General features: G+C 49.4%; 2 protein-coding genes across 8 annotated transcripts in view; one reads left to right on the top strand and one right to left on the bottom strand.

Annotated features, from left to right (window-relative positions):
- The window catches only part of KLHL25 (kelch like family member 25), a 31,680-nt gene that overhangs the window by 6,616 nt on the left and 824 nt on the right, over positions 1 to 24,240 (top strand). Inside the window, exons 2-3 of one of the 3 annotated variants that reach the window (XM_054642079.2) lie at positions 3,616 to 5,446; positions 10,083 to 11,561. In XM_054642079.2, the coding sequence (XP_054498054.2) occupies positions 3,633 to 5,402 (1,770 nt within the window). In that variant the 5' untranslated portion in view covers positions 3,616 to 3,632 and the 3' untranslated portion in view covers positions 5,403 to 5,446; positions 10,083 to 11,561. Of the gene's footprint in view, positions 1 to 3,615; positions 5,447 to 5,927; positions 6,135 to 10,082; positions 11,562 to 24,240 lie in introns of those variants that run through there. The other 2 variants (XM_054642080.2, XM_077185738.1) reach the window with 2 other exon arrangements.
- AKAP13 (A-kinase anchoring protein 13) overlaps positions 18,483 to 24,240 on the bottom strand; it is a 208,928-nt gene continuing 203,170 nt past the window's right edge. For all 5 annotated transcript variants that reach the window (XM_077185732.1, XM_077185734.1, XM_077185733.1 and 2 more), the window contains one exon: positions 18,483 to 24,001. In XM_077185732.1, the coding sequence (XP_077041847.1) occupies positions 23,952 to 24,001 (50 nt within the window). In that variant the 3' untranslated portion in view covers positions 18,483 to 23,951. The remainder of the gene's footprint in view (positions 24,002 to 24,240) is intronic.

Raw genomic sequence — 24,240 nt, 5'->3', positions numbered from 1 at the left:
TTTGTTCTCTTTGCAAGCTTTGTCCTGTCCAGAGAGACTGCTGGGGCGTTTTCTTCATGAGCTAAGATTTGAGGGGTCTTTTTTTCTTGAGCCAACTCCTTCCCTCTTTCAGGATTGCTGTCTGCCCTGTCAGGATGAGTGGAAGGATTTTCAAAGCAACCTTATCTTCCTCTGCTGGAAAAAACCTGTCTTTCCCATTCTGGCTGCACAAAGGCTGCAGACAGCCAGGGGAATACTTCAGCCAGCAGACAGCATTGGATAGTTGTCAAAAAGCTGATGCCCCTCTGCCCTCATCCATATGGAAGAAGGATTATTATCTGCCTCTGTGTGCAGTAAGATCCCTTTAAAGGTTATGCAGTAGATACTTATTTTTTCAATAACTGCCTTTCGAGGGAAAAGAAATGAATGCAGCGTGGAGAAATTCCAAGCCCCAGTTTGTTCAGGTCGTGCCTTCTGCTGTTCCCATTGACATGGCTGTTCCACAACAGCTTCCTGCATGATGGAAGATGCAGCTGGGAGCTCTGATAACCCCCAGGCTCTCACAGAGCAGGTGGGAGCTTGGCAAGGGCCACTGACAGGTTGCTTTGTGTGAAATACTCCTCATTCAGAGTGGTTCTGCTTTTTCTCTTTAGCTCAGTAGTTGGGTAAGGGAGCAAGGAGTGTGGTAGGGACCAAATTGTTCTCTGCATGTGTCTGCTTCAGAGAAATGCATGTGTCACAGGTCCAGCCTGCCCATGGCTGCAGTTAAACATGGCTTAAATCGAAGCACTTCTGTGCATGTTGTGAAATTGTAGAAGACATTTTGCCTACAGGCTTCAGAGGTTTGTCAGCTGCTACATTTTGGAAGAAATTTTCCAGATGAAGTAGCTGCTGCCTGCAGTTTCTGTTTGTCTGATATGGGTGAGATGATGCCAAGGTCTCTGGTAGACTGAGGCATGCAGTGAGGGGAGTTTGTGAGTGGAAGGATTAGTGTCTGCCACTTTTCTGCTTGTGCCCAGCTCAAGAAGCCCTCAGAAAAAGCTGTTTGGGTGTTGCTGAAAACCACAAGCAAGGCTTTCTGGTGAGATGGCTGCACCCCAGAGTTCAGGAGCTGCTTTAGTTTCAGTTTAATGGTCTGTCTAACCCTGCTTGTCTGTGGCCAGTGATCTCCAGTGTCATAACCCCACTCCAGGAGAGGCCAAGTAAAGGGGCTGTGACTGTGTCCTCTTTAGCTTTCAGAATTCCAGCTGGGGGTCAGTTGGTGCCTGTAGTGAACGTGATAGCAAGAGCAGTGCTGGGAGCTGGATTACCAATTTCCCTGGATGTTTTTCAATACGTATAAGATAGAAATATTTGCCTCCAAGTTCCCTGGGATAGATATTTGATGCTGGAAGTCTGAGATTTGAAATATATGTGTACACACGTGTGATGTATGTATGTGTCCTTACGTGTATGTATATATATATAAAAAATGTCTTTGCTGCAGCTTTTATATAGACATTTCAATTTTTTAAATGACCTGCTCCTTGCACTCTGAGTAGGTGCTTTTAATCTTAGTGTCAGAAAAATCATTGCTGCCTTCCTGCAGTCTCTGTGTTTGTTTCCATAGCTGTCCTATATAAATTGCTTCTTTTTTTGTGCATAAGCAAATCAAAGGTTAACAGTGAATAGTTGACCTGAGCTGTGAGAAAAGAAAGCCATAGCAGTGGCAGGGTGGTTTCTGAGGTTGTAGGAAGAGGAACCTAAATCAATAGCTTTTAGCAGACTCATAAATGTTTCATTTGTATTCCTCGCTTCGGCGTTGACATGGGAATCCAAATAACCCCTTAAATTAGTGTTGTTCCTGCGCTGGGTGTAGATGTTGGAAACATTTCCTTCAGATGCACTTCAAAGTGCTGTTCCATAATGGCATTTTCCTTCCTGTTTTGGAGCCTTGCTTCTGCACAGCCTCCAGTCATGAGTGAAATGAGCTTGTCAGCCTCTATCCCAGGCTGCCAGAGTTTGGGCCATGGATATGGACATTTCCCACCCAACAACCCACATCAGTGTTCCTGCCCTCACTCTGAGGCTGAGCAGGACTTGTGGCTGCTTGGGCAAGCTGTTGTTTCTGCATGGAGAAGCGCAGAGACTTTTCCCTGGACTGTGACACAGCCCTGAGGAATGAGTGAGGCCTTGAGAAGACCAACCTCAATAACTCTTGACAGCGGGTGGGGAAGGAGCAACATGCCCACAACTGTTTGTCTCATTCAGACTCTTTTGGAGGTGCTGGAGAAGCAGGGGCAGGAAGCTCATGAGCAGAGCCTGAGTCAGGCAACTTATCTGGCCATCTGCCTCTTCCTGAGGTCATCCACCCATGGAGTGTGGGAGGGTTGAGCAGCTCCAGGTCAGTGCCAGGTCAAGGCTGTGACCTCCTGGCAGCCTGGGAGTGCAGCAGCCATTCTCTCAGCATTTTGTGGTTTCCTCCAAGACCCCAGTGCTGGCTGGGGAGGACTGGGCTCATCTGCAGACGTTGTGTTTGCAGGCTGGAGAGACCCTTGAGAAATCCCAGCCTGCGAAGAGCAAGTTAAAAAAAAAGCCCATCCAACCAACATTAACAAAAAGAACCCATCTAAAAAGCCTTCCCCAACTGTCTTGTCTAAACAATTCAGTGACTGGAGTGAAGGTTGACCCCATTTTGATTTTTTCAGGTTCATTTTTCAAACCTCAGGACAAGTTTTGTATTAACTTTCTCCTGTAAGAGAGGGCTGTGCATGTGTATCTGTCTGTCTGCTTTAGTTACATGGGAAGCAAAATACAGCTGGCTAAAGTATTTTGGAGTAAATGACTTGGATTTTATCATCTAGGTAGTATTAATTTAATTAGTCCAAAAGGGTTTTCTTCTACAGGCAAGGATTGGTATCAGGTAGCACTAATGTGAAATAGTAGCTAATAAAAGCCTTGTGTTTGATTCTGCCTGTCTGGTAAAAAACATAATTTATGTCTTTCTTTTGTCTTATTCTGAATAGAATCTGCCCTGAAAAATGTTTAAGTCACATGAGGTGTCTGGTGAGTTTTATAATCAAAAAGTGCAACAAATGGGTTTGGTAAAATCAGTTCAAACTTTTGGCTTCTGCCGGTAATTAAATATTTTGTAAATAAAACCTGTAGCAGTTGCTTTTCCTAAACCTGCAGTAATCTACATGAAAATCAGAAGCCAAACTTAATTTCTGCTGAGCCAAGAACAGACCAATGCCCTTTATCCTGGATAGTCTGCTCTCTCTATGCTGTTTTCTAAGGAAAAATAACTCTTCTGCGGTTTGCCAATACCCTCTGGGGGCTGTTGAAACAATCTACACCAAGTTTGGGGTTTGATTGCCTCACTTTGTTGCTCCTTTGTTGAAACCAAAGCAGAATTTCCCCCTTCACCCCGCTCTGCTTTCTCATCCTGCTCAGCCTGAGTTAGATTTTTTGGAGGATGCGAGAGTGCAGGAGGAAAGGGTGCAAGAGCAGCCATGGAGCAGGAGCCACAGGGATGTCACCTGGAGCTTTGAGATCCACTGGCAGCGTACCAGGGTTGGATCACTAATGCGTGTGGTCTCCATGCTTTGTATCAGTCAGGATGAGGGAATAACGCTTTCCCTGTTTGTCTCCCTGCAGGCAAGAGCTGTGCCGCCATGTCGGTCAGCGTGCACGAGAACCGTAAATCCCGCACCAGCACCGGCTCCATGAACATCCTGCTTTACCACAAGGCCTCCCACCCGGACTGCGTCCTGTCCCACCTGAACACCCTGCGCAAGCACTGCATGTTCACCGATGTCACCCTCTGGGCAGGGAACAGGTCCTTCCCCTGCCACCGGGCAGTGCTGGCCGCCTCCAGCAGGTACTTCGAGGCCATGTTCAGCAACGGCCTCCGGGAGAGCCTGGATGACGAGGTGAACTTCCACGACAGCCTCCACCCGGAGGTGCTGGAGCTGCTGCTGGACTTTGCTTACTCCTCTCGGATCATTATCAACGAGGAGAATGCCGAGTCCCTCCTGGAGGCTGGGGACATGCTGCAGTTCCACGATGTCCGAGATGCTGCGGCTGAGTTCCTGGAGAAGAACCTCTACCCTTCCAACTGCCTGGGCATGATGCTGCTCTCGGATGCTCATCAGTGCCGGCGGCTCTATGAGCTCTCCTGGAGGATGTGCCTGGTCAACTTTGAGACTGTTCACAAGAGTGAGGACTTCAACAACCTTTCCAAGGACACTTTGCTGGACCTCATCTCCAGCGATGAGCTGGAAATCGAGGATGAAGAAAAGGTCTTTAAGGCTGTCATGCAGTGGGTGAAATACGACCTGGATGAGCGGAAGGCTTATCTCCCAGAACTTCTGAGGAATGTTCGTCTGGCTTTGCTTCCTTCAGAATGCCTCAAGGAAGCCTTGGCTTGCGAGGACTTGATCATGGTGGATGAAAGGAACAAGCTTGTTCTGGATGAAGCTATTCAGTGCAAGAAGAAGATCCTCCAGAATGATGGGGTGGTCACCAGCCTCTGTGCCAGGCCTCGCAAAGCTGGGCACACCTTGCTGATCCTGGGAGGACAAACCTTCATGTGTGATAAGATCTACCAAGTGGATCACAAAGCAAAGGAAATTATTCCCAAAGCAGACCTGCCGAGTCCACGAAAGGAGTTCAGTGCCTGTGCCATCGGCTGCAAAGTGTACATCACTGGAGGCAGGGGCTCGGAGAACGGGGTCTCCAAAGATGTTTGGGTTTATGACACCGTGCATGAGGAATGGTCCAAAGCTGCCCCAATGTTAATCGCTCGGTTTGGGCATGGCTCTGCCGAATTGGAAAACTGCCTCTATGTGGTTGGTGGACACACTGCAGTAGCTGGAGTCTTCCCTGCTTCTCCTTCTGTTTCCTTGAAGCAAGTAGAGAAGTACGACCCCATATCCAACAAGTGGATGATGGTGGCTCCGCTGAGGGACGGCGTGAGCAACGCCGCGGTGGTGAGCGCCAGGCTGAAGCTCTTTGTCTTCGGTGGCACCAGCATCCACCGAGACATGGTGTCCAAAGTGCAGTGCTACGATCCAGCTGAGAACCGATGGACCATCAAAGCCGAGTGCCCGCAGCCCTGGCGCTACACGGCGGCCGCTGTCCTGGGCAGCCAGATTTTCATCATGGGAGGGGACACGGAGTTCACGGCAGCCTCCGCCTACCGCTTCGACTGCGAGACCGACCAGTGGACGCGCATCGGGGACATGACGGCCAAGCGCATGTCCTGCCACGCCCTGGCCTCGGGCAACAAACTCTATGTGGTAGGAGGCTACTTTGGCACTCAGAGGTGCAAAACGCTGGACTGCTACGACCCCATGTCAGACACGTGGAACTGTATCACCACGGTGCCTTACTCGCTCATCCCCACCGCTTTTGTCAGCACCTGGAAGCACTTGCCCTCGTGATGAGGGGCAGGGCCTGGGGGCTTGTTTCCAGGAGGTCAATGAAGGTAAGGGTCTCCTCCTCTTAAATTAAAAATTACTGTCTTGCCTCAGTTGTATCTCCACACACCATGCTGAAGCCACAGGTGCTCATGAAGTAATTTTATGGGAAAATATTCATCCTCACAGTATCTTAAGAGATACATCTACATAGACGGCTGGGGCCTCTCTCCTCCTGCTCCAAGGTGGCTGGATGTACCAGCCTCACCCTTCTGTGGGGGGGTGGATGGGAGATGAGTCCACACCTGCTCTCACCATGGAATACATCCTGTTCCCATGCAGCTGAGGGAGTTAAGGTTCCTAAAAACACTTGTATGTGACTCCTGGGAGATGCCAGGGCAGAAGTGCTTTGGAATGTCTCAGTAGTTTGATATTTTTTGCTGATTTTCTGGGTGATGTATGTATTCAGCTGTTGAATATGTAGGCAAGTGACCCTTGGAATGCCAGCAAATCCTGGTTCTCTTTTTATGCTCTCTGTTTACATTTCAGTGGGTAGCAGAAGCAAAAGCACAGAAGCCATGGTGCATTTGATGGTCTTGGTGTTTATTTATCATCCAAACAGTTGCTTGTTAAATCAGAACTTCTGAGACTTCTGTGTCAGACCTGAGTGGGAGGGAAAGGGTTTTGTAACCAGAAGAAGAATGTGTTTATCAGTGTTTTGGGTTGTGTGAGAATAAGAAAGTTGGTGGAAACCCATGATGTTGTGTCTCGTTCTGGCGCTCTGATTTTCTCTTGCTCAGGGAAGGTGCTCCTGCAGTGCCCCTGGGACAGGGTTTCTGCTTCCTCCCCTTTCCTCCCCAGTGGGGTATTTGGTTGCTGTTCTGGTTGTCAGTGTGGCTCCACAGGGCTTTGCATGTCCTCACCAACCTGTGCTGAGATGCAGCTGGCCTGGCAAAGCCCAAAAACTCTTCTCATCTTGCATTGTGAAAGCAGATAGTGATACAGGCAGCACTTAGATAGCATCACCTTCCCAGGAAGTCAGTAACACGTCTGCTAGCTCAGTGTGCAGGTTTCTCAGTGCCAGCAGCACACACAGCCCTGCTCTGGTGGTTGCAGCCTGCATCCCAGCCAGCTGAAGGAGCTGGGAATCCCTCACTATGGGTGTGGGATTGACAAGCTTCACTTACAGTTTTATTTGGAAAGTGGGGACTGTGGGGAGGGAAATTCTTCCACAGACTCATCAAAATCCACTTCACTTAATACAGGGAGGAAGGAATGCTGCCCAAACCCTCTAACACCCTCTCACTTCCCTGCTTTCCACTTGGTGTGGTTGGTGTGCCTGGGAATCGCCCAGCGGGTGAAATTGCTGGCACCTCCCAGTGATCATCTTTTTTGATGCCAGGTGGGAAGCAGGGAGGAGTTCCTGGCACCTCAGCCAGGGATTAGCCCAACGTGACCACCTGCTTTTCTCAGGTGGGAAAAAAAACCACCCAGGGCATTACGCTGGCCTCTGTGAAACACCTGGTTTTAACATGGGGTGGACCACCATGAGGGCAGGGCAAGAGTGGAAAGGGTTAAAATGAGACCTTAAAGTGTTCCCAACACTGTAAGATAATGGCCTTTCCAAATTCTCCTCCTCAGGCGTTGCCTAGCATCTGTCACGGTGGCTCAGTAATCTAATTAACTGTCACTTGGCTATTAAATATTGCAGCAAAGACTGTGAGGACTCCATCATTTTCAGCTCAGGTCAATGGGGCCTCCCTTTAAGAGCCATCCTAGAGCTGACAGTTAATTTTCTCTGGTAGCAGATGCATCTGAATATTAAAGCTCAACACCAGCCACATGGCTGGGAGTAGGAATAGGGGGTAGTTTGAGATGGGAGTAGATTCCTCAGCCACTAAATAAAAAACAGTCTTCAAAGTCACAGTGATGTTATTTTCCTCTCCTACCTTTTTTCCTCCCTACTGTATTTGGGTTGTTCAGACCTAATAAATAGTTTTGTGGGGGTTGTATTGATACTTCTTTTCCCCCCTGTAACTGGGAGCCTGACACAAGCACAGAAAACCAGAAACTGCAAATAAAACTGGTGAAAAGTCACTGTGTGAGGGTTTTATGTGCTTTTTTGGCTCTGCCTCCAGTCTTCGGTTAAAAGAACTATTTAAAATACATGCGAGCTCTTGCCAGAAAGAATGTCTGTCCACGTGGTTTTTCTAGAGTGGTTTTTTTTTTTTTATTTCATTTAGTGAGTGAATGTCCCTGATGTGCACATCCTATGTGCCTGCCTTGGCTGTCCTGGCTGTGCAAAATCTGGACTTGGGAACCAGGGTAACTGGTTGTAGGATCCTATGGCTGTGATCCAGTTCTTCCCATTGTCCTATTGCAGGTCTGGCCAAGGGCTTTTCTGGTTTGCAGCTCCCACCGTGAAAGGTCTCTGCTCAGACACCTGATTTGGTCCTTATTCAAGTAGGGATGCCCAGAAGGCAGGCTGGCCAGCACCTGTCCAGTTTCCTATGGAACTGCCTGTCCTCACCTGGAAAACCTCAGGAGCAGCCACCCCTCGGAGCAGAGCAAGGTGGGCTGGTGGAAAAAGGCATGGGCAATCACGTGGCAGGAGACAGAACTTTGTCCTCATGGAAAAAACAACCTCCTGCCCATAAACTGGTCCCTGAAAACCAAACAGTCTGTCCTTGACTAATGTTGGTCATAAAGCACCCAGCCTGCTTTTCCTGTGAAGCATAAAACTGATCAGCTGGAAATGCTTCCTCGAGGGCATGGCCTTTGCCCTTCCCAGACAGAGCAGGGACACATTTCAGCAGAGGTCCCAGCACTGCTGCCAGGGAGGCTCATGACATTAATTTAGTGCTTATTACCCACAGTTAATTCCTGGAATCAAGTGTGATTAGTAGTATGAAATGTGAAAGCCTCATCCCCTCCCACCCGAGGTGGTGGAGCCATAGGGGAGGCAAAACATGTCAAATGAGCACTGGGCTAATCAAGGCTCAGTGTTGATAAGGACAAGCACAGCCCAGCCCAGGGGAGTGGGTGGGTGGTTTGTCACAGTGCTGTGCAGAGACAGGTGCTGGGGACAACTCAGCCCCTCCTCAGAGGTGACTTCAGGCAGCTCCAGGAACAGGTTCTCCAAGCTGCCTGTCTCCACATTAAAGTGGCTTCTCCACACTCTCTGTCCTGTGTGACACTCAGATTTTCACGGGGCAGAGTCACAGATGGGGATGGGATGGTCACTTCAGATTTCATGGTCCAGCCAGGAAGGTGAATTAGAAAGAGGAGTCACTCACTGCATCCCTCTGTGCTGGCTCCTGAGCCTCAAGTGCTTTCCTGGGGTGGAGATGTTGGGAGTTCCCATCTCCAAACAAACAGGACAACCCAAGCCCTGTAGCATCAAGGAGCCAGGGGTTCCCCTGCCCAGAGGTTCCTAATCTGGTACTTTTTAGCCCCTACAGTACCCTCCTCACAGTCTTCACTGTAGGGAGCAGAGATTGGTGGCTGGGCACTGCTCAGGCACTGATTCCTGGGGCACATCAGAAGCTCAGAGTTGATTTTGTGGCTTCTATGGAGCCCTTTGGTGTGTGCTTAGCTCCTGTGAGGGCTGAGGGTGGCACCAGCAGCTGGTGCCTGCCTTTGGGTGGGCACTGAGTGACTGAGGCTGAAGGGTTTTGAGGCTGTTCTGGCACCTGAAATCTGAACTTTGGCCCCAGAGCTCCTGCAAAGATTTAGGCTGTGTGCCAGGCCCTGAGCTGTATTCCAATACCACACTCACACTAGGAATTGGGTCAGTTCCATGGTTTTTCCTGGTTATTATATTACAGCTTAGATAACAAGCCTTTTTTGCAAGCTTACACAGCTTACAGCTGCCTGGTGTGGCTCCCTTCACACATGCAGCTTGCATCATTCCCAGCTCCATCCAGAGCCCTGCTCACAGAAAGGCACCTTCCCATGCCAAGCCCTGTGTACCTGCAAAGAACAGCCCAAAAAAACCTCAGGATATCTGCTGGCTCCTAGAGGCTGCTGCTCACCTGCATGCTGCTGGGGTGGGTGGTTGCTTGGGACCTGCTGGAATTCCTGGAACAGAGTCACAGCTGCTTTCTCCCGGTGGCTCCTAGGGAAACCCATTTGCATGTGTATAATAGGGAGGCCGGCTAAACAGGGATTGCAGTTTTTCTGCCGCTGCTGCTCTTTCCAAGTGGCTGGTTGTCTCTGAAGCCAGTTTATCAAGCAGTGTTGGAAGGGAGTGGCTGGCCTGGGGAGGAAAGTCGATGAAAATCAGGCTTTTCCTAACCCTGGGCAGATGGAAACATGTGCAGTCTGAGCTTGGCCCCAGACTGTATTAATCAACCCCTTGGAAATGTCAGTGATACGGATGTTTTTGGAGGAACCTGTGGAAAAAGAGAAAAAGGGTCTTTTTGTTTTGTCTGTCCCAGTTTTTGGGCCTTCCTCCTTGCCCTAAAAAAAAAAAGAGCGAAAACTTTTCCCTCAATTTTTCATTCCCTTATCATGTCCACTGAAGTTTGGTACCTGGCTCTGAGCCCTCCCCAGCTGCAGCCCCCTCTCCTGTCCTGCACAAGCAGAGGACACCCCAACTCCTACAGAAACCAGCTGCTTTCCACCTCAGGGAGTCGGGGTAACCCCAGTGTGGGCTGAGCTGAGCACCACACCTGCTAATGAGCTTTCTCTTTCCTTCCCCAGATGCCAGAGTCACATCCATGTCCCCTCTCTTACGGCTGGAGCCAGCACAGTGACCGAGAGCCTCCTGTCCTCCCGCACGGGACTCCGAGGCAGCTTCCACATCCCTTCCTGGCACCAGGATGGGAGGCACAGCTCCTGCCTGCATCACACCAGGGGGTCACCAAGGGCCACCCAGCCCCACCACTGCTCACTGGCCTGCATCACATCAAAGCCAGAGCACAGGGATGGCTTGTGGGCCCCCATGGACAAATAGGGCTGGGGAGATGGAGGCTGCATCCCTCAGCAAACATGGCTGGGTAGCCCTTTTTGTTACTCAGTTGGGGGGGGTTAAGAGATATTAATATGTTTTTCTCTAAGGCAGTGAACTTGCCATTGGCAGTGCTTGCTGCGTGGGTGACTTGGAAGTGTTTGTTAAAGGGAACAAGGTGAGAGCACCTGGCTCTCCCCATCCTCTGGCCATTTCATAGAGGCAATGGCTATTGAAATATTAAAACACAGGAGTTTGGGATGGCTGCCAGCAGTACCACGTACTGTGACAAAACAGGGCAGATGCCTTTTGGTTTGTACTTTGGGCCTTTTAAATTCCCCCCCCCCACCTTTCCTCACTGCTGTGATTTGGTCAGAGGCCGGGTAGCTCCCCACACACAGCTGCTGGGAAGAGCACAGGGCTCTGTTAGTGTGCCAAGGCAGCAGCACCACTGCTGAGATATTCCCCAGATAAAGCCCACTGCGTGCTCCGAGCCGGTCTGCTGAGCTTCCCTGCGCGTGGGTGAGGCTCTCACTGCAAAGGAGCAGAAAAAGGGGTGCAGTGGGGAATGCTTGTGCCTTGGGAAGGGGCACCTTGGCTCCAGCAAGGAGGGAGAGCATGAGGATTAGGATGGCATTGCAGGGTGGGCTGGGGAGGGATCCCCCTCCTTCCTGCTGCACCCTTGGAGAGATGTGAGCGTTTCTGACGGCGTGCTGCCTGCCAGCACTTGGGCTGAGGCTGCCCCAGGTTATCCACGCACGCTGGCTGCCAACTGTGTTTGGGATTATGCATCCAAGAGCTGTCAGCCCGAGCCATTCCTCATTTTGCTGTGGAGGAAGGCACGTGGATTTCAGGCTGTCAGTACAGGGATGCAGCTCCTGACCGGCCACTGCCGAGGACTGGTCCTGCACCGCCCCAGCATCCTGCTTCCCTGCACAACGGATCTCCAGCTTCTCCAGGCTTGCCTCTCTCCCCTGGATGAGGCTGGGCTGTAGCCTGGCCAGCTGAATGATGCAATGCCATGAAAAGCCTTGACACAGCTTCAAACAGCAGAGGTCTTTTGGGAGCAGCGGGTGCTGTCGCTGCCGGGAAGAACACACGTTCCACGCCGCCAGCCTGCCATGAGCTGGATGACGTTTATTTACATCTTCTGGGCTTCTGTTTTGTTGGTTTTTTTTTTTTCCCCTTCAGCTGCTTGTGAACTTTAATAAAAATGATGATCTGGGAAACTGTTTGTGTGTTTTTCACAGGAGTCTTCATTCAGAAGTTGGATTTAGGTCTAATAACAGGGCCGAGGACTAATAACAGGGTTGGCACACCGTGGGGTGGTTCACAAACAGCCTCCAAAGCAACCAGCCCGTCTGTAATTATTATTGCTTCAGTGCTTGGGAAACTGAGGCACAATGTCAAGTGTCTTGTCCAAGGTTAATGGTAGATCTGGGAATTAAATCCAGGGCTCCTCATGTCCTGAGGACATCATGTGGCTCTCTGTTCTACAGCTGCTCTCACTCAGCTCGTCCATGCCATGGTTTCAGGAGAACTTGCAAGTCTGCAGTGCTAATAACACCTGCCAAATAGGTTGAGGGGCCCAGCACAGACACAGCCGTACTCCTGCAGGGAAAGCCAGTAATTTCTAAGGAAGACAAGAAGAATTCATGCTTCTGTTTTCCTTATTTGCCTTCTCTTGGCTGCTGCAGCTCCCAAGAAAGGGGCCTTTTGACAGGAGAGATGCGCTTTCCAGCTGTAGCTCCTTTCCACGCTCCTCTTCCATGTGCATCTCTCTCCATCCCAGAGGAGCACACACAGGCACAGGGAGATCCAGCCCTGCTCTGGGAACACTTGGGAGGGTTTTCCCTCCCTACAAGACCATCAGCTCCAGCTGTGCTCAGGGCTGGGATTGTGGGAGCATTGCTCAGAGCAGCGAATTGGCACCAGGCAAATTTGTATTTGCCTTCTCCTCTTGTAGCAGGGGCTGTTGGGCTTGGGAAGCAAAACTTCCTATGAGTGTTATACAGGGTCTCAAAGGGATTTGGAGCCTGAATTTCTGAGCTGCAAAGGAGACAGGGATCCTGTCCCCTTGCCTGCAGGAGCTGGGTGGGCAGCAGCATTAGCTGACGTGAGCTGGGTAGATATGAGTGTAAGGCTCCATAGAAAAAGCTCATTAAAGACCCCTTTGGGAAACCAATTCAGGGTAGAAATTACTGTTTGATGAGCAGGAGAGGGGGAAAAGAGGAGGAGGGGAGGTGAATGAAATCCCCTATAGTTTTGTTGATTCAGGTTTCATATGCGACTCTGGGACTTTAAATAGCAGCTGGGGAGGCTTTGCAATAGGCTTGCTTTGATATGAACCATGCAGAGTCCTGCTCTTTTGTATTTATTCTGGAGCTTGCCTGAGAGACAATTCAAAAGCAATCAGCAGCTGCTGTGACAGCAGCGACCTGTTGCTATGGAATTAGAAGTAATGAGAAATACAAAGGTTTCTTGGTTAGCAGCAACAGAATAAGAGGGGAGCAGGAGATAGAAGTGGATGTAACAGAAAAAAGCTACAGCCAGAGCTGGGCTGGCATTTAAATGGGAGGTGCAGGGGTAGAAATGTAAATGTGATTTGTTTTCCTTTTTAAAAGAGCTTTTTCTGCCATCTCAGCAGGTCAGGCTCAGCTTTGTCTGGAAGTGAGCACTTGGGAAGGAGTCCTGTCTGGTGGTGGTGCTGGAGTTGTGTGTTCCCAGGCTCCCGGGACACAAACCCACACTCTGTAGCCAGCCCTCGCTGTGGGGTGTCAGGAGCTCAGACATCTTCCCCACGGAGTGCCAGGAGCCCAGCATGGAGATCCCTGCAGGAGCAGGGGGGCTCATCCCACACCTCCTTTGTTTGGCAGGGCCCAATCCTATGGGAGAACTGGGGCAGGATGCAGCTCCTTTCCTCCCACCCTGGCTGGAGCCTGCCCATGAGCTCTCTCCACCTGAGCTCCCAGCTCAGTAACAGGGTGCTTCTCACTCCAAAAAACACCTGGGAGGAGAGGGCAGGGAGATGCTTGGAGGTGGAGCCAGGCAGGCAGCTGGCATGATGACAGCTCCTTCCCCAGGGCTGAGCATGCTGGATGTCCCTGGATGCAAAAGGCTGATAGTCCTGTGTCTTCTTTAAATGAAACTCATAGGGCCTTATTGGGTTTTAAATATGCATTTTCCCAGCCTGACCCCAGCTGCCCTTGAAATAATACTGCTTTGCAATGAAGCCCTGCAGGGAATTATCATCTGAGCCCACTCCCTTTGTCATGAGAGTCAATTAAAAGCAGAGTAGCTGGTGATTTAATAGCTCTGGTGTCTGAGGGAGCCCCACATCCATCCAGAGGCTGACTCTGGTATTTAAACACATAATTGGAGAAGAAGAGCACTTTTTCCAGCTATCCAGCAAGTTTTCAAATTCATCCACGTCCATACAGAGCACTCACTCCTCGTGTCCGTGGCTTGTCATCTCCTGCACATTGATCAGTGCCCCAGCATTGCACATTCTCCTTGCAGTATATCCCACGTGGAATTGTTTTCTTGTTTCCCCTGCACCCTTTCCCTTGGGGTAAATCAAACAGGTTTTAATCTCTGAAGATGGTCCAGGCTCACAAAATGCCTTGCATGGAAATGCTGCTCTGTAAGCAGTGCTTGAGTTAAGCTTTGCAAGAGCAGGAGAAACCCTTGCCTGCAGCTCCCCACAACCAGCAGGGAGTTTAAAGAGGGCCCAGTCCCTGTTGCTGCAATGCAGAGCAGGATCCCTGTGCCCTCCAGGCACAGGCAGCAGTGCTGGGGGCCCCAAGGTGGGAGCCAGCAGCAGGCACTCCCAGTGGGAATCAATAGCCAAGGCTGAGCTCATTTATTCTTCCTTCCTCACAGTCTCCCTTTTCTTTCCATTTCACCACCTCCTTATTCAACACCCTGGGCTGTTGTGCAGAGCCATCACCCTGGTCTGCAGCACTGTGACCTACTTTGCCACAGCGTCCCGACTTCCTCACTGGAATTGCGAGCTCGGAGCCCACCCAATCCATTCAGTGTTTCTCAGCTGAATAACAGATCCAATTAGGTGGAAAAAGCCTGGCTTTCATGCTGTCAGTGCCTGGACATCTCACTTCCCACTCCCCAGCACAGTCTGCACCCCTGAGGGCTGCGGCTCACACACAGGAGCCCCTCTGTGTTTGTGTGTCCCCCGCCAAATGAATTTGGGGGAAGGGTTCAAGAAGAGTGATCCTGGCTACTCAACCTGTCCTTTCATTCTTCCTGACAGTCTCTGAGGACTACAGAGCTCAGGAATCAAGTAATTTGTGTGTTTTCAGTTCTGTCTGTCCTGGGAAGCTCTCCTTTCCCAGCAGAGGCTGGGGAGCACGGTGCCTGACCAGGCCAGGATTGTGAAGAAGCACTTGCAGCCAGAATGTGATTTAATGACAGACAGAAAGACTGTCTCCCTGTCTCTCACTCCTGGCATCATACCTGTCCCCAGTCCCGTGGGTTTATCCCAAGCAAACATTTTAATTCTGCCTTTTTCTGCTGCCATCACTCTTCTTTTCCACTGCAGCAAGGCTCCTTCTCCCTCCAGCCCCAGCAGGCAGCCAGTCCCCAGGATTCTGGCTGCACTCCATCATGGGGCATAGCTGATTGTTAAAAGGGATGAGTAGAAACCAAACAAGGAGAAAAAACCCTGAGGGCCACCGGGAAAAGCTCTTTTGCTTTCTACCGTCCCTGGCTGGGTGGGAAGCACGGCCATCCCCTCGCCCTGGGGCCAGCCCAGCAGCACTGGGGCCGGCCCAGCTCCCTGGCAGGTGCAGGGAGGAGGGTAAACAGCCTTCCCTCCATTTCTGGGTCACGTCTGGAGGAATTACACACGCACACACAAACAGGAGCTGCTTCCCCATGGCAGCTTCCCAGCAGCCGGCAGAGCTCCCGCTGCCTCCGGCCCCTCTGCCCACGCTGCCGCCCCGCCGGGATCACGGCTGCTCCCGGCCTTCCCACAGGGTTCTGCTAATGACTCACCCCTCCTGCTCGGCTCTAATTAGGCTCCTGTCTAATTAGGCTCACTGGGAAGATGTGGCTGGTGAGAAGCAGCCCTTTGGTGAAAGGAGAGGGGAAAGAAAGAGCATCTGGAGGCGCCGGAGGGAGAGACGCCAGGCTGTGGTGAGAGGGCAGGGGGGATTGGGAATTGTCAGCTGAGCTGCATCTGTGCAAGGGATGGACCACAAAGGGACTGGAAACAAGTGCCCTCTGTACTGGCATACAGAGGAGCTCCAGAGTGCAGGGAGAGTGGGGCTGGGGGAGCCCATCCTGAACCTGCACCCTTGGGCATCCTTGGGAACCCTTGAGTATCCCTTGGGAACCCCTGGGCATCCTTGGAACAGAGGCAGGAGAACAAAGCCTGGTTTGGGGGAGATTCAAGAGGTGTAAAGGCAGCTTTAGGGGAGACACAAAAGATACCCACTGTCTGCCCATCCCTGAGAGAGCTGGGAGTGCTCATATCAGTTGCTAGTGTCAAATACTATTTTCTACTTAATTTCTACATGATTCAACCTCCTAAAAATCAAAACATTTACTATATTTAACATTCCTGTAGCAAATTAACAAGCCCCAGGTGCCTTCAATGGCAAAGGTAAGTCATTACTTTGCCATTCAGCTTGTATCTGATCACAAGGCATCTCACTCACTCACTGCCCTAATTAGGGTTTTGCCTTTCCTTCTGTTAATAAACCCTCCATGAATGAGTGGCCTGTCTGCAAGCCCCAGCCCAGCTTGCACCTGTGTCCTCCCAGACCTCCAGTTTCTCTCTCTGAAGGCAGTGCCAGGGCTGAACCCAGCAAGGGCAGGGAAGGGGAAATGCAGATAATGCAAATGTTTAGGGTATCACTAAATCATATTTCCAAAGAGCCTCTCCTGTGCCTGTCAATGCTCCTTTTAAAGGCTCATCCCATTCTAAGGATCCTGTATGATCCCTTTTAGGTCAATGTGCCAGTGAAAATCCAACTCCATCCAACAAAGCCACAGAGATATTTTGCTCTAACTTTGGCTGCCAAGGAAAGGCTGGGCAAGAAAGCTGGGATGCTCAGAAACCCATCACTCTTTCTTGGGACCATCTAAATTGATTGATCCCTGTGGTCTGGAGAGAATATCCATTTCATTGTCTTAGCTGTAATGGCTCAGAGCATGGAAATTTTGAGCATATGAAAATGTGGAAAGCCGGTTAAGGACAGTGACATTAATATATGAAGGTGTCCTGGAGCAGCAGGGCCCTTTGCTTCCTCCTCTGCCAAAGGCAATTTGTATTGCCTGCCCAGACTTCTCCCTGGCCAGTGGAAACAGGGGGGTTGGAGTGCACTGTGCAGGACCAGGGTGCCTGGTTAGCTCTGCAACCCAGTCTTTCCCTGGAAGATTGGTTCAGAAAGGATTTGATCTTCTCCATGTGGTTTGTGATCAGTAAACGTGCTGTTCCATCTCCCGTGACCAATGCCCGTTCCATCAGAGCAGCATCTCCCATTCCCAGCAGCTGCAGCAGCTGCTGTTTTACTGCAGCAATGCAAAGGCTGGGGGGTGCCCCAAGGGGTGCTTTTGCCAGACATCCAGGCTGCAGAGCCAAGAGGGGCCACAGGAAAACGTGCTTTTTAAAAGCCACATCCAGGAGCCGACAGTTTGGGCGAAGGCTTTTATTCAACTTCAGCAAATAGGTGAGCTGGGACGCCTGGGAATGCAAATAAAGCCAGGGCTGGAGATAAACGAACTCTTTCATCTCCTGTCTCACACCCAGGGGTTGCCTGTCTTGGAGCAAGTGCTGCGTGACAGGGTGTGGGTTCAGGTACACTGACCTGACCCAGGCTTTCAGAACAGCATGTGCAGCACAGCTGAGAGGAGGGGAAAATACCAGGCAGGGAGTGCACTGCTGCCTAACGGGGGCTGGTGCCTGCTGAGGAACAGCACAACACCCCAGGCAGCTGACAGCCAGAGCTCTGATCAATATTTGATATTTGGGGCTGGTCAGGAGCTGGACTCCATGCTTTCTGTGGGTCCCTTCCAACTCAGGTTATCCTGATTCTATAAATACATTTCTGACTCTCCTCAAGCAGTCTTTTCTCCTTCCCAATAGTACCTCTGAAGACAAGTGGAGAAAGAAATGAAAATGAAGCAATTCCTCTGCCTCAAAATCAATACATGGGGGTGAAGGGTGCAGGTCTCCTGCTTCTCCTGCCTGGGGAGAGGATGCTGGAGTCCCTCCTGTGCAGGACTGGCAGGACAGGGCCAGCAGTAATCACTTCTGTGATCCAGCAGTAATCACTTCTATGATCCAGCAGAAAATGGTTGTGGGCAAACCCCAGCACTGAGGTCCTCCATGACTCCTCATCATCGTGGCTCTGTACTTCTGGCACCCTCTCCTGCCTGGACCAATGCCTGCAGGCACTGGGAACACCATGTGCCTTATCATGGAATCACAGAATAGTTTGGGTTGGAAGGGAACTTAAAGATCCTTTTTCCACCACCCCTGCCACAGGCAAGGAATTTTCCACTAGACCAGATTGCTCCAAGCCATGTCTGACCTGGCCTTGAACACTTCCAGGGATGGGGCATCCACAGCTTCTCGGGGCAACCTGTTCCAGTGCCTCACCACCCTCACAAGGAAGACTTTTCTTCCTTACAACACCTCTCCAGGGGAGACCTGGATGCTGGGTACAGCATTTCTGATGGATCTCTTCTTGCAGATGTGGGAACACCTAAACCACACAGCATCCTGGGCCCTGTCCTGTGCTGAGATGCAGCATCTCTGGTTCTCTAAGCCAAAAGAACCAAAACCTTCTCTGTCTAGGATTTATTAAAGACAGTGAGCTGTGTTAGGGGCTTACAGGAACTCTGTGTCACTTCCCCTTCTTGTACAAGGATGAAAAGCCCCGTGTGTGGAGGGGAGGAAAACCCAAGGAATATCACAGGGCCATCTGTCCTTCCTTTCTTTTACAAGCAAATCTTGTAAGGGGAGGAAAATAAGTTAAAGAGTCCAGTGGGTTTAAACTGGAATGGGGAGGATAAAGGCAATGCAAACATTGGATTACAGGTTGAGGTTAAGGCTCTTCATTCAGCCTTGGTGCAAAAAAGTCATCGGCAAAAATACCAGAGGTGTGGGAATAAATCAGGCAGAAAACTCAGACTTAAAATCGAATTTATTTAGAGGAAGAATAACTTTACAAGAGGTTGATACTGATAACTAAAAAGGAAGATAAATAAAAGCTTGTTACAAAACCCTGTGGATTCTGGCAAGTTACAGGAAAACTGAAGAATTTTACAGTCAACTTTTTGCTCACTTTTTACATAATTACAAATTAACATACAGCAATTAAGTTTTACCTTCTTCTTTAAAAATCCTTTTTTTTCCCCACTTTTCTTTATGGGTTCAACATGAAAAGGCAAAGCTCTTTTTTTCTTTTTTTCTTTTTTCTTTTTTTTAATAAGAAACAAGCCAAAACCAGAGGTATATCAGGTTATTACAATACACCTCAAGGTTCTGGAAATTACTCAAGTGCATTCCATATTAGTACAAAATAAACACCAGGCTAAACTTTAACCATAGGCGAACTGAACCGGATTTTTATTTCATTTTTTTCTTGAGGCAGTGTTTAATATTGATAAAGAAAATAGTAGCATTACTTTACAGCATGGAAAGGATGGATACCTATAGACAGCTTACATCCATACAAAGCTCATAGCTGTATGCAAAGCAGTGAGTGTTATCCTGTTCCCCCCTCCCCCCTAGCAACAGAAGCTGAACTATATTTGGGCAAAGCATCAGTGTCAGTGAAATGCATGTGGAAGGAAAGGGCACAGAGCCCTGGAAATGCAGGTGGGAATGGAGCTGGTGTTACACTTCCCATGACATGTAGGAGATGCAGCCAGTTCAGCTCGCCTATATTTAAAAATTAGCTGTATCACCAATGAAGAATTGTGGATTGCTGCCCCTTCTGACAAACGAGGCAAGAGTTATGAGCAGCAGGGGAGGTTTTTTATTTAAAGGGGTGCCCTAAATCATGATAAATTTCCAGACCTGGCCAGCAGGCACAATAATTTCCAGAGTTCTGGTTAACAAGGAATGTTTTGTGGGATTTTAGCAGATACTCTCCTGTGTCCCCTGCCCAGCACTCCCTTGCTCCATGCCATAGATAACCTAGACAGCTTCCTTGGGATTTGGCACCTGAAGAACCTCTTCTGACTAGGTGGCATGTGGAAGGACTGGAGCTGGGTGTTTCAGCAACAGCTGGGATGTCTCCTAGTGACTCAAGGAAGGTGCAAAGGTGATTGGACTCTCTGGATGCAAATCCACACGAGCTGATGGCATTACTGTGCTGCCACACCTCCAGAGGGACGAGCCCACCCTCAGTGGGGATGACAGCTCCTGTCCCAGTAAACACCTGGTGCTGGACAGTAAACACCTTCGTGCATGGAAAGGGCCTCACTTGTTTGGGTGCATCCCCTCACATCTCCTTCACTCTGAGTTTCTCCAAGGAAAAGGACATGGAGGGAAAACCACTGGGGGCTGCTTCCCTACCTGCCCTGAGGAAGCTGATGGTGAAGCTCTCCTGGGGGATGTACCTGAGCCAACAGAAGCCAGTTCTCTTGTCCTGCCACTTAACCTATCTGCAGTGGGACTCCAGATTAGACAGATTCACACCCACTTTGGTCTAAAAGTAATTCAAAAAGCTTGGTCCTTCCTCCCCTCTGGGGGAAAAGCCAAACCAAACCAGGAACACGCCTACTTGAAGCTCTGATTTTGCTGGGGATACAGAGGGGGAAGCAATGGCAAAACTGATTGTCTCCAAATAACCATAATTAAAAGGGGCAAGACCAGTTCCATTTAAAGTGCTTTATGGCATCAAACTGACATCAAGTTACATGGTGAGATGATCACTTAATTTAAAAGAATCTAAGGCCAAGCCCACACAGCCCCATCGAGTCTCCCACCCTTTGCTACAGCTGCTCTCTGCTGCTGGGTATCCTGGCACCCCCAGCTAATACTGGCCACTCCTGTCCCTGTCTGAGCCCACACTCTCACTCTCCCTGGACACTGAAACCCTTCCTGCTGGGCAGTGGCAAAGACCAGGCCAAGAAAAGCCCAAAAAAACCAATTCTGATTTCTGCCCTCCAAGAAACACCAGCACAAACAGCTCCAAGAGCCCTCACAGGATCCTCCTCTCCTCCAACAACACGGGCTTCAAAGAGGTGTTTTTGAACCTACTCTGAGTCCCAGGAACCCCATGCAAAACAGGGTGGTTTGGATGCTCCAAATGGGATCTAGGGACTGGCAGCAGGCTGGGTGAAGAAATAACATGCTTTCAACAGCTGCAGGATGGATGCCAGGCATGGAACTGGAGCAAATGCAATTTTAAGACCAGGAAGAGGAAAGGTTTTGGTGCCGCCAAGCTGGGGCAATACTCTAGCAGACAATGCTAGACAACCTTCAGGGATCAGAGCAGGAGTCTGACTCTGGGAACCTATGCCAAGGCTTTCCAAAGAAAACCTGAGATGGGAAAAATAAAAGGCTAAAGAGATAAAAACAAGCCCTTACCTTCCTAAAGGTGAAAGAAGGAGGAAGCAGTGTGGGAGGAGAGGCTTCATTCCAAAAAAGTGAATCATAGAGTAACAGACATCCTCCAGGGACAAAGGGCTGTCCACCAGCATTTAAGACACAAACAGCTTGGTACACAGGATTTCTGGTCAGTGTATTTCTCACTCACACCTCTGGTTTCTGTCAAGGAACCACAGGGACCTTGGGAGATCACTTAGACAATAGCATTTGCACTTGAGGCACTGAATGCTCTTTTTGATTTGCACAGGTCAGGAGAGATGGCGAAGCCAGGCAGACTCAACCCCGCTGCCCTGGCTCCCTCATCTGCCTTTTGGTGCCCTTCCCAGAGCCAAGGGACACGGCTGTGCTGTGCTGATAGCATGTGCTGGGGCTGGGGAAAAGACAGAGGGATAAACTGAAAAGTTCATAGTGGCAAAGGCTGCTCCAGACTGAGGGAACTCAGAGGTACCAGTGCCCTGATCTCTGCTCACACAACAGCACATGAGCCATGCACTGCTTTGGTTTCCAGAAATTTCAGCTTGGCCCATTCGTGTTTGCAGATGTATGAACAAGAGGGCAGAGTCACTTTCTGAAGTTGGTGGTTTTCTTATGAAAAAGGTAACACCACACCACCAGCACATGCCTCCTTCAGCACCCCTTGGGTCCTGGAGAGCAACTAGAGCCTCACATCACTGCAAGGCACTCCATGCTTTGCTTTTTCCTTTGCCTCCAAAGAGAATGAGAAAACCTAACCAAAATGTTTAAACATGGAAACTGACTGACAGGAGAAGCCTTGCCTGAAGTCATTGTTGTCTTTTTCCAGACTTTTTTTGGCCTGAAGATGCTCTGCCTTGAAGAAAGCTCTCAGCTGAAAATTGTGTGACTTTGGGCACGGAATGAGTGCCAAGCAGCACTGCCCAACCCCATGGTTTGTAGGAAACAGGGAGATGAGAACATTTGGTTACCAATCTTTTGGTAAGAAAACAAAACAAATAAACAAACAAAAAAAAATAAAGGGGGGGAAAGAGAAAAAAAACCTCAAACTATTCCCCAAACAAAAGCAAAAGTAAAAAGAAATAAAAAAATAAAAACCAAGTAAACTTTTTTAAAAAAACTCTTTCAGATAAAATGAAAGATAAATATTTTTGCAAGCCCTGCTTGCAATTAAGAACAAGCACCAAATAATAGTTAAAAAAAAAACCAAAATAAAAATAAATCTCAACCCTTTTTCCTTTCTATTTTTTTTCCTCTTTTTCTTTTGAGTTTTAATAGTGTAGAGAGCTTCCAAAGCAAGCAGGGTTCCTGCACCAAGACAGCCCAGCCCAAGCATCCATCTCACCATCAATGCTGCTGACACTCATCAGCACTAACTCTGAAAATTGCTGCGGGTCACCAGCTCATGACAAGCCTGAGAGCAAACTGAAATCAAACAATAGTACAGGAAGAGAAATTATTTGTTATTTCAAAGAAAAAAACAACTGGTAGGAAAGGAAATGTACCTGACAGCTTCAAACTCTTGAGCAAAACCTTGACCTATCCTGAAGCTGGTAACCATTTACAAATCCACTTGGGTAATTCTCCTGACAGGGTTTGGAAGAAAGGTGATTTTTGAGAAAAATATGTCTTGTTGCATTTCTCCTCCCCCACTGAACACATGCCTGTATTCCCCAACTCTACAGACACCCCACAGCTGGCACAGCAAGAGATGCCCTTGGACCTTCCTGTTCTGCACAGACACTCCCCCCCAGAGGCCATGGGGACACACCACACTGGCCCCCAGACCTGTCCCACAGGGGCTTTGTCCATCAGAACCTTTTTCTACCCAGAAATGGTTCCTCAGTGCCTGGTATTGCACAGCCATAGGGCCAGGAGCCATCTCCCTGGAGCTTGCCCTGTCTCACGGACCTGCTCGGACACTGCTGCTCTCACTCTGCCTCAGAAACCAGCAGGGCAAGTGAGAAAACCCAGACAAACAGAAGCCCAACAGCAGCACAAAAAGCAGGCTAAGAAAAACACAAAGAACAGAACAAAGATTCCTAAAAGGAGATTTTTAGCCACCCCCCCACTCAGTCATTAGCCTTGTACGGGGATGTCAAATGCAACTGGAGAGATCTGGCAAAAACATAATCTTTACTTCAGGGATGGGAGGGAGTGAGCTGGAGCTTGAAGAGATTGTGTTGAAAATGTTGCTTACTCTTGTTTCCATTTGAACAGTCTGTTCTGGCTCCCTGGGATTGCCTTACCAGCCTACCAAAATTCTCTTTTCTGCGCCATTTCAAATCTACCCAATAATGTTCTGCTCGACTCTAGAAACAGTTTGACATTTGATTCCTCTGTCCCACAGAAATCGTTCAGAATGATTTTAAATTTTAATTTTTATCCTCTGAGTTGTTGTTTCTGAATGCTGTTACTGCCTCCTGGTGTAATGTACCCTTCTGAAACCAAACATCCCCTGTCCCATGAGCACAAAAGGGGTGTGCAGGTCACTGTGTTACAGTCGGAGCAGTAAGGGCAAGATATTTAATATCTACACACTCCCTGAAAGCCCTCAGGTATCATCCATCCCCATGGGTGGACCTTGGCTGTAGGGACTGTAAGCATATCCCAGTGGATACATAGATACATATATGTACATATACAGTATATCTATATATGCCAGTGTGTACGCACCATTTGTAGAGTCCTAATCTTTTGCTAAATGCTTGATTTTGGTTCTTTTCCCCAGAAAAGGGGAATTTGAAGGCACAGACCCCTTAAGGCTATGTTCTCTCATCCTTTAGCAACAAGAAGAGACAGACAACATCTATCCCAATCCGTTTGACCCCAGGTTTGCACAGGGAGATGGTCCTGTGTGCTGTGCAGGCACAGCCTCTGCAGGGAGAATTCACCTAAAACAACAGGAGAGAGGCCCTTATCCACCACTTAGCAGATTTCAGAACTTTCTTTTTTTATTTAAAACCTCCAGATGCTCGTCCAGTGCAGGCACCAGCCGCGTGCTGTGTCACAGGCAGGGAGATGTCCACGGTGCCAGTGCCACCACTGGAACAGTCCATGCTCAGCAGAAGATCTCCTCACCCTCTGCAGGTGCTTCTGACGAGTGAGAATCTGTAAAAACAGCATGTGGGAATCACTATGGGAACAGAGGGACACAGCAGGCAGAGCGGGGCTCCATGTGCACAGAAACCCCACTGTCTGCCAAATCCACCAGGCCCCTTAAAAGATGTTCAGTTCCCTGATGAGCTACCGTGAAATTACACCTTGTAATGGGTGAGATTTCCTGTGCACAAGGAGCTGGAAAACATCAGTGAGCTAGCATGAATGAAACTGGTCATCCGAGGGCATGT

Source organism: Agelaius phoeniceus, chromosome 13, assembly GCF_051311805.1.
Source record: "Agelaius phoeniceus isolate bAgePho1 chromosome 13, bAgePho1.hap1, whole genome shotgun sequence".
In the NCBI taxonomy this organism is placed as follows: Eukaryota; Metazoa; Chordata; class Aves; order Passeriformes; family Icteridae; genus Agelaius; species Agelaius phoeniceus.
This window is presented reverse-complemented; position numbering and strand designations above follow the sequence as displayed.